General features: G+C 43.4%; 1 protein-coding gene across 1 annotated transcript; it reads left to right on the top strand.

Moving 5' to 3' along the window:
* The first annotated feature begins 6116 nt into the window (after positions 1-6116).
* CNR1 (cannabinoid receptor 1 (brain)) lies at positions 6117-7766 on the top strand. The gene is made up of 2 exons (XM_010284026.1): positions 6117-6202; positions 6278-7766. Exons 1-2 carry the CDS (start codon positions 6117-6119, stop codon positions 7536-7538), a joined length of 1347 nt encoding a protein of 448 aa, XP_010282328.1. The 3' UTR covers positions 7539-7766.
* The last annotated feature ends 1537 nt before the right edge of the window (positions 7767-9303 follow it).

Genomic DNA, 9303 nt, shown 5'->3' with positions numbered 1-9303 from the left:
TGAGGTGTGGGAGACACATCCTTGGTTTGCTTAGTTCAGAGGAAGGGCTTCAAACTAAGCCTCTCACCCGCCGGGCGTGCACCCTGCCTGCTGGAGTATCAGCTAGTGCCTTTATTTCCTGATGTTTTAACTCTTGATCCAACGTGGAACAACTCCAGCAGTTTCGAGACGGGCAGCAGAACAGAGAGGTTGCCAGCATGCCCATCGGGCTCGCAGAAGGGCAAAGTTCGAGTCCTTTGCCTGTAGCGAACAGAGCAGGACTCCAGCCTTGCTTTTGAAACTCTCCAAGCTTGGATGCATGTGTATGCCCTGGCTGTTCGGGAGGTAAGACACAGTCTCTTTCTCTCTGTGCCTGCAAGCCACCTGTGCTGCAACTGGTACACACATCTCGCCGGCTAAACTTTGGAGGGAGGAAGTAACGTTATTTCTTTTAAAAACATTGTGGGTCACTGATTAACGCTCTGTTTTCCCCCTTGTTTTGTTTTTGTCATTCAGATTGCCAGCTGCTGGATGCTGGGGTGTGTCACGTAGGGGCAGTTTGTCCCCAGATTAGAACAATCCAGCCCCTATCCTGCTAATGGTATGTTAATTAACATGAATAGCCATGTAGCTGTGGTTTCTTGCTAATTAAGGTTCAACTGGCAATAGGTATCATCATATTACATAAGAACAAAATTTGGTTCGGTATGCATGCCCTAATTTACCCCATAGCTGATAGTGCCTTGCTGTAAGTAGGAGATAGCATCCCTCATTTGCTCCTGTCCTAGCTTCAGTGCTCCTTCCCAATCCCTCACGCAGAGAAAATTCCCACTGAAGTGAATACAAGTTTTCCTGAATTAGGAGTGACGGCATATTTGCCATTTATAGCCTAGGAGTAGCACAGTGTTGGAAATGGAGTAGTAAAACAGTGAATAGGATAGGGGTAACATTGCTTTCACATTCTCATCAACGTGGTTTTTTTTCCTTGCTTGGTGTTACTGAGTCTTAGAATGCCATTTCTCAGACTGCGCATTTCTTTCTCTGAGGCTTAGAAACCTTGTTCTGTCCTCGAAGCAGTATTGTTCATCACCATACGGGATAAGGTAATTATTAGCCATATAAATTTTCATTTTATAGGACAGTTCTAATTCCTGGAGGGCAACAGTTACTGTGGTAGATCTCATTTCTCTCACACTTTTTCAGCTGACTACACACAGGTATAAATTACTGCTGTTTGTCCTGTCGTAGTACTTTGTGGACCCAGTTTGGTAGGAGTCACAGTGTACAGGGCACTATGCAAACTTATCAGAAGATAAAGCCCTTCTCTGAAGGACTGACAAGCCTTATACTGTGTAAGCATTTACATACTTTTGTGCATTCAAAAACTGTGTTTCAATTATACCTACTTGGCCTTTAGCCTGTTCTTAATTAGCTGTGGGTATCATAGAAGAAAATATAGACATGGAGATGAAAATATTTTCTAAAATAGAAGCTGGAAGGGTTTGATTGTGGATTTCCCTTTCTTGGTTTTGATTCCTTTTCTTGACACATCAACATTTTTGCAGTTATCAGTAGCATCATTGTATTGCTCATAATTACTTTCTGAGGAGGAACACAAATATTCACTGTTTCTATTCAGGCTATTAAAATTGCTCTATCAATCATCCTGGTTTCAAAATTATAATAAATTCAGCCCTTTTTTTAGACAACTATAAAAACTTTCCAGCCCTCCATCTCCCCAGGAACAGCAGGAGAAGATAGGTAATAGCATTTTAATGAAGTCACGTTCTTGTTCCCTGAGTGAAGTGGTCCTGTGGACCAACTAGGGGACGTATAATTCTCCCTGTTGTTTGAGATGAGTTACCAGCCTTTTATGTATCATCTATCCTGAGGGATCTTTATATTCTGATAGCGTCCAAGCTTCTTTTAAGGCTATATGTAACCACACAGTGGAGGGCAGTAGTAAAATTTGCCCTCTCAACTCTTCACTAATTCATGCGCTTTGAGGGCAAAGCCTTACAGAGTTGTGTCTTCAACCTTCAGCTGATGTTTAACACTTCGTATGTGTGAACCCCGGTAAACCAGGCTGTAAAAAAAGGGCTAGAGGAAGTTAAATCCAGGTTTCTGCAGACAGCTAAGCAGTGTGTTTGTAAAAGCCACTCCATCTAGTGGCAGTCACTTTGCACAGCTGATCTGGCAGTGCCCATCAACAGCCGCCAGCTGATGGGGGGAAAGTCTAAAATGGTGTTCAGCTATGGATTTTCTAGTCCTGGTCTTGAAGATAAAAGATTCTTAAAGTTTTCATCTATTGTTTAATCCTTATCTGTAATCATAATTCATTACTTACTGTGAATTGCTGCATGCAGTCATGGAAATACAGCAAAAACCTTGAGTGCTGGCATCAGTGTGGGCTCTCCCTCACCTTTAATCAATGTTTTGGTTCATTTTAAAGCCATTTTAAAATGAGTGAGGTAGTAGAGCTCATTTTAGGATGGGACGAAGCTGTGAGCTTTGGAGACTCAAAGGCTCTGTTGGAAGAGCTGCTTTTGCCAGGGCAGGGAGGTTCTCCCTCACTACCACCCTACCCACAAGGGGACCTTCCTGCGGCACAGAGCCATCACCCCAGCCCTGTCCAGAGAGGAGTGATCTGTGCAGGGGACCCTTGCCCACTAAGGAGGCTGTGAGAGGGCTCCCAGAGTATCTCATGTAGAGATATTAATGAGTCTCCGTTGCGTTGAAGCCAACTGCAAAGAGCAGTTGTGGCCATGTGGCATGGGGTGTCCTGTTCTCATGGGCCTCCTCACTGCTCCAGGTTCAGACAGAAGAGTTCAGAGCCAAAATTTGTGTGACATGAGCACGTCCACCTGGCCAAATTAAAAGACCAGGAAGCAGACCACTGCTTCTGCCATCAGCTTTTCAGTTGATGTCAAATCATGCAACACCTCAGACTGCGTCGTGGACTCTTCTGATAACCTCAGTGCCAAAGGTACAGTCTTGTTTTCGCTAGGCAGCCATGGAAAACCTCGCTGATCGCTTCAGCACATTTCAGTATTGTAGCCTATACCAGGGCAAGCTAGTATCTAAATTAAAATAAACGAAATTCCAATAAAGTGCAATTCCAGATCAGGCAAATGGCTGTTTTACTGCAACTTTAATAAAAATCAACTGCTACTTGAATAGGTGCATGCACACATACTGCTAGAAATTTCCAATTATTATACTCCCAGCAGCAAACAACAACAAAATTAATGTCAGCTGCATCCCCCAAAGCCTAAACTACACCACTAATGAACTTCCAAGTACTCTCAAAGAAAACTCTCTTTGCAGAGACAATAAGGTGGAAATTACTGTAATAATCTCAATGTAAAAATACAGAGGGAAAAAAAATCATTGAAATTCAGAGTAAGACTTGCCTCTCCTGATCCCATTAACCATGTTGTTAGCATAGCATATGTATGCATAGTGATATTGTCACATAACTCACTGCCACCTTCAAAAGAGCATGCAGGAATTCGTGTTCTTTCATTTGTATTTCAGACAAAGGTAAAGGTTGCACGGTGGCTTGCACCTTACTCTGAGGAAGTTTATACTTAACGTACTCCAGCCAGCGCTAGCTACCTGGTAACAATTCGTTTGTCTGTCTAGCAGAAGTGCTCAGTTGCATACAATTTTTGAAGCTTTACTCAAACATAATCTTCCCGACATGGGGCTGTGGCTTTAAGCATTAAAATGGTTGTCTTCTGTCAGCAATAAGCTGGAATAACAGAGAATACTACAGCCATCTTTACATGTTTATAGAACTACTTGATTTATTTAATTTTTCTGGGGGTAAGTTTTCAAATGAATAACACATTCTTCACTTCTGGTTTTAAACTAGTATTATAATGCCAAGTTTAAAGTTGCCAGACTTCACCCAAAACAGATTTGTCAGTTGTCAGCAGGGTCATCTTTGCAACATCTAACACCTGCAAATTCTACTAAGAACAGCTGTAAAAGCACCTTCTGGAAGGAAGAAAAGTACCTTATGTATAAAGTTATTGCTGTTCATTTTTAATGCATGCTTCGGTGACATTTCCTTCCCTCACAGCCCAAACTCTCAAATTCACTAGTATATTTTAAGATTGTCTGTCTAATAATTATGTTATTATTTGCTGAGCAATGATGTCTGCAAAGTGTCTATGTGGTGCGTTAGACTATCCTGGTAAGGGTTGTTTAGACTTCTTGTTTGGTGCACCGAAATTGCAGCATCTTCTGGAGATATAGATTCATATATTTGCTTTAACACTCAATGTCCAGGCGTGATGAATCAAATGAAAAACTTTGAACTATAGGAAAAGTCTTGAGTGTTCAGATGCCATGCGTAATTGCAGTGTAAATATCTCATCAGCTGAATGATCTCTGCTGCTTTTGGAAATGCTCATGGTTTCTTCTGGTTTTAGGTATTGGTATTATTGTAGAGACGAATCCTTCTTTCTTTTGGTTTTCATGGGAAAACTGAGCTGTGGTACCTACTGTGCAAGTCTCCTCTTCAGGAGCTCAGGTGATCAGTACTCTGGGTTTTGGTAGATAATCTCTCGTGGCCTTTCTGGCTGTTTTATTGTCAGATGTGTGAAATGAATAGGTTAAGTCAGTACAAGCCTATAAATGACATCTGTGATTTCTTGGGTGCCACAAATAATTTCCTCCATTCTAAAAGCATGAAAAAAGCTTGCTTTTGTTCCTGTTGCTGATGTAATTATGGAGATGTCCCATAGCAGATGCAGAATAACTGCAGCACACCAAAGCAATGATTCTGGCTCTTACATTCAGATCACTCTCAGCCACTCTGGCCGTGGAAGGGGGCCCTAAAGCGGATGTTCAGTGCGTGTTCAAGGCATGTTATATGGGCAAAGTTACATGGAGCATAGCATAAGAAGAGCTGTAAGACCCGTCTTACATGTTTATGCATGTAAGATGCTCAGATGCTGATGAGGGTGCTCTCCCAAGGGTATCCTGACCAGGAGTTGCATTCTGCAGTTAATCACCATCCACAAGCAAAGGCTGAGCATGGTGGGACTGAGAGACCCGTGGCTACCTGGGGACCTTCTGCTGGTCTCCCTGTATCTGAGGGCACAAAATGTTTTTGAGGTTGTCCCCAACTTACATTTCCATGCTGCTCATGGGAGCAGTGGCTCCTGGTCCCTTTCGCCTGGAGTTTTGGCCAGAGCTGCACTCTGACCCAAACTTGGTGCTATGTTTCTCTAGGCAAGTGTGGACTGTCCTGATTGAGGCTTCTGATCTGTGCAGAATGCACTCACTGACTTAGCCATGCTGGTCACCTTTCCTGAAACTGTGGACAGGGCTGGGTAGCAACCCACGTCTCCCATAGAGTCCAAACATCCCAGTTGCCTTGGTTTGCTTAGCAGAAGAAAGGAATAGAGTAACGAAGCTATATCCAGATCCCTATATTTGTGGATGAAACACTTGACAATAAATTTTCAATAGCAAATTCAGGATGTTAGTAGACCTCAGATTGCTGTAACAGGGTAGTGTGCATATACAAGCATACTGGGTGAACTGTGAAACTTAGAGTGCATGGCTCTTTCCCTGTGCCCTCTCTATTGTCAGGTTTTCAAAACCCTCGGTGCCTTTTGAAAGAAAAGCAGTGAAGGTGATGATTCAGTTTAACGCTGCTCGTGCAGTGGCACTTGATATTATCTAAATGGAGCGAGCCCAAGGAATATTCGTCTGCAAGGTACTTTGCAGTCATAAGCCAAGTTCAGATCTAGAAGAAAATATCTTTCTGGTGAAGCAGCTCAGAAGGTTTTGATGAGAAATGAAAGTTACTTTCCTGTGGAATACTCAATTCTTTGCATCTCTCGTTTTCACGTCACTTCATAGTGTAATTCAGTTTTGGTGAAATCCAGGTGATTTCTTTCTAAGTGCTCAACTCACCCTGATTCCTGCAGGTGGCAAAGGCTAGACCTGCACTGAATACAAGAGAAGGGTCAATTTTGTTTGAGACACTTCAACTAGGTTGTTTGTAGAGTTTGTCTCCCTGTTTATCTTAATGAAGTCTGATCTTTTCCCCTTCTAGGATTTCCTCTGATGCATTTTTCCTTCCCCCAAGCCTCTCTGAAACCAACAAGACTGGGGTTATGAAGTCAATCCTAGATGGCCTCGCAGATACAACTTTCCGAACAATCACAACAGATCTCCTTTACATGGGCTCCAACGATATCCAGTACGAAGACATGAAAGGCGACATGGCTTCCAAGCTGGGTTACTACCCCCAGAAGTTCCCTCTCTCTTCCTTCAGGGGTGATCCTTTCCAAGAAAAAATGACTGCGGGAGACGACGCCCTGTTAAGCATTATTCCCTCAGATCAAGTCAACATCACAGAGTTTTACAACAAGTCCCTGTCCACATTTAAGGATAACGATGAGAACATACAGTGTGGGGAGAACTTCATGGATATGGAGTGCTTTATGATCCTGAACCCCAGCCAGCAGCTGGCCATCGCTGTGCTGTCACTCACCTTGGGCACCTTCACCGTCCTAGAGAACCTTCTCGTCTTGTGTGTCATCCTCCACTCCCGAAGCCTCCGGTGTAGACCCTCCTACCATTTCATCAGCAGCCTGGCTGTGGCTGACCTCCTGGGCAGTGTGATTTTTGTCTATAGTTTTGTGGATTTCCATGTTTTCCACCGGAAGGATAGCCCCAACGTCTTCTTGTTCAAACTGGGTGGAGTTACAGCCTCCTTCACCGCCTCCGTAGGTAGCCTTTTCCTCACGGCAATAGACCGGTACATATCTATACACAGGCCACTAGCTTACAAAAGGATTGTTACCCGACCAAAGGCTGTCGTAGCGTTTTGCGTGATGTGGACCATCGCTATTGTAATAGCTGTTCTTCCTCTGCTCGGCTGGAACTGCAAAAAGCTCAACTCTGTTTGTTCGGACATATTCCCTCTCATCGACGAGACGTACCTGATGTTCTGGATCGGGGTCACCAGCGTCCTCTTGCTGTTCATTGTCTATGCCTACATGTACATACTGTGGAAGGCTCACAGCCACGCTGTACGCATGATTCAGCGGGGCACACAGAAAAGCATAATCATTCAGTCTACAGAGGATGGTAAGGTACAGATCACTAGGCCTGATCAAACTCGTATGGACATCAGGTTAGCCAAAACCTTGGTCCTTATCCTAGTCGTTTTAATCATATGCTGGGGCCCTCTCCTCGCCATCATGGTGTACGATGTCTTTGGGAAAATGAACAAGCTCATCAAGACTGTCTTTGCCTTCTGTAGCATGCTCTGTTTGCTGAATTCGACAGTGAATCCCATTATCTACGCTCTGAGGAGCAAGGACTTGCGACATGCCTTCCGCAGCATGTTCCCCACCTGCGAAGGAACTGCGCAGCCCCTCGATAACAGCATGGAGTCTGACTGCCAGCACAAACACGCCAACAACGCGGGGAACGTGCACAGGGCTGCCGAGAGCTGCATTAAGAGCACAGTTAAGATTGCCAAAGTTACCATGTCTGTCTCCACAGACACGACTGCTGAAGCGTTGTAAGTCAGAGACTTCTCAGCGTTGTGAGAAAAAGGAGTTAGTTTGGAAAAAAAAAAAATCAACAACAAAGAAAACCAAACCCATGGCTTAATGTGTTTGTACCCTCCTGTAATATTTTTTTGGTCTGTCATTGTAAGCTGAGCGATGATTGTGTTAAGAGCATTACCATCAGCCAGTTCTTCAGGTTTTACAATTAGGGATTCAAGCTAAATTTTCAAATGTTTTTTTCTCAAAAAGTGTCTACTGAAAAATAGTAAGTTTCCTGAAGGAGCACAGAGAAAACACTGGGTTACCAACGGTTCCTTTTGGGGGTGTGAATTAAAATTGTGAAACCTAATTGAAAACTAATGCATCCTAAACCAATACCATCAAATAAGAAAAAAAGCCTTGAAATCATGCTGTTCATTTCAATGTGAAATGTATTTCATGTCTGTAAGTAATAGGAGTTTTTGATTTTTTCCAAAAGCGGCAGTGCTGAGTTTTAGAGGTTTTGTAAAACGTGTTGTGTCCCGTGAATTGTATGCTGTTTTATTATGTGTTATTGATATTTGTCTGATTAAACAAAGTGATAAGGTAGACTTCCGTGGAAATAATGTGAAACGTGATATGTAAACCCCATTGAAAACACTGTATTTGAAGAATTCCTATGAGCTATTTTGGAAATTTTACACTTTTAGTGGTCTTCTGTGGACTTAGGGGAGAGGCTTTGTGTTCTTCTACTAAAATTATTTCCCCACTACCTTTTACTTTCACATGCATATGAGAGTAACAGCAACAAAGGAATAGAGGAGGAATGTAAGAGAGGAATGCACTGGTTCAGACTTTTAAATACCACTGCGTTTATACAGAAGGACGTTTATGGTTGTACAGACTATTGCCCTGCTCTTGGGCATTGCGTGAATATGAAGACTGAAAAGCAAAGGTCCTGGATGTTGGCTCCTTTAACGGGCAGCTGGTTTTAAGCCACGTGCTGGTGCTGGACCACTGAAGACAGCATGTGTCAGACTCAATGTGTGATGTCACCACTGTGCAGTCGATGTATACTTGAAGTGTGTCGCATTCCTGTATCCCAGGTTTAAGCAGATTCAGAGCCTGAGATGCCAAACTCCCATCTTCACTAAAAGAGGAGGAAATATTGTCAGACTTAGACATTTTCTTATTGTGTGAGCGTGTATATAAATAAATATATATGTGTGTGTACGTGTGTGTGCGCGTGTGCGCGTGTGCGCGTGCATGTAAGTATACTAACCAGTGTGAGTCACGGTAGCATAACTAAGGTAGGACACTGACCAAATGTAAACTGTATTTCTTGTTGCACGCTTTGCACACGAATTCTGTTTCTAAAATTGAGTTCTTCCAACTGATTACTGACGAAAGTACCGTATTAAGAACATCCCGATCCACTCCGAGAGGTATATCCATATGCTAGAGAAAGTGGCCTTTCAGTGGTACTTGCGAACGCGGGGAAACATGAGGCAGAGCGTGGCGTGAGCCCGCACTGACAACTGCAGTGGCTGTCGATGGCGTTCCTGAAAACGGAGAAAGCCAGACATAAACGATAATTTGTTTTAAGTCTGTCAGTATTCAAATCAGGTTGCTTGAAATGAGGTGAGTCTCACTGTGAAATCAGGATACAGACGACCAAGGTTTGACACTGCCAGCTTCGAGGAAGAAGCTGTTGAAGGGAAATGGCACCTCTGTCCCCTGGTGGGGGTGTTTTTGCAGCCTGGGACTTTCACAAGGAGCGTGTTACCGGCCAGACTTTGCG

This window comes from Phaethon lepturus, unplaced genomic scaffold (genome assembly GCF_000687285.1).
Source record: "Phaethon lepturus isolate BGI_N335 unplaced genomic scaffold, ASM68728v1 scaffold10003, whole genome shotgun sequence".
NCBI classification, from domain to species: domain Eukaryota; kingdom Metazoa; phylum Chordata; class Aves; order Phaethontiformes; family Phaethontidae; genus Phaethon; species Phaethon lepturus.
This window is presented reverse-complemented; position numbering and strand designations above follow the sequence as displayed.

What these genes read in the sequence shown, in the direction of transcription:
- CNR1 (XM_010284026.1), top strand. Translation starts at nt 6,117, where the DNA reads ATGAAGTCAATCCTAGATGGCCTCGCAGATACAACTTTCCGAACAATC. An exon ending in ATGGGCTCCAACGATATCCA is followed by an intron (nt 6,203 to 6,277) that starts GTACGAAGACAT and finishes CTCTTCCTTCAG; the next exon opens with GGGTGATCCTTTCCAAGAAA.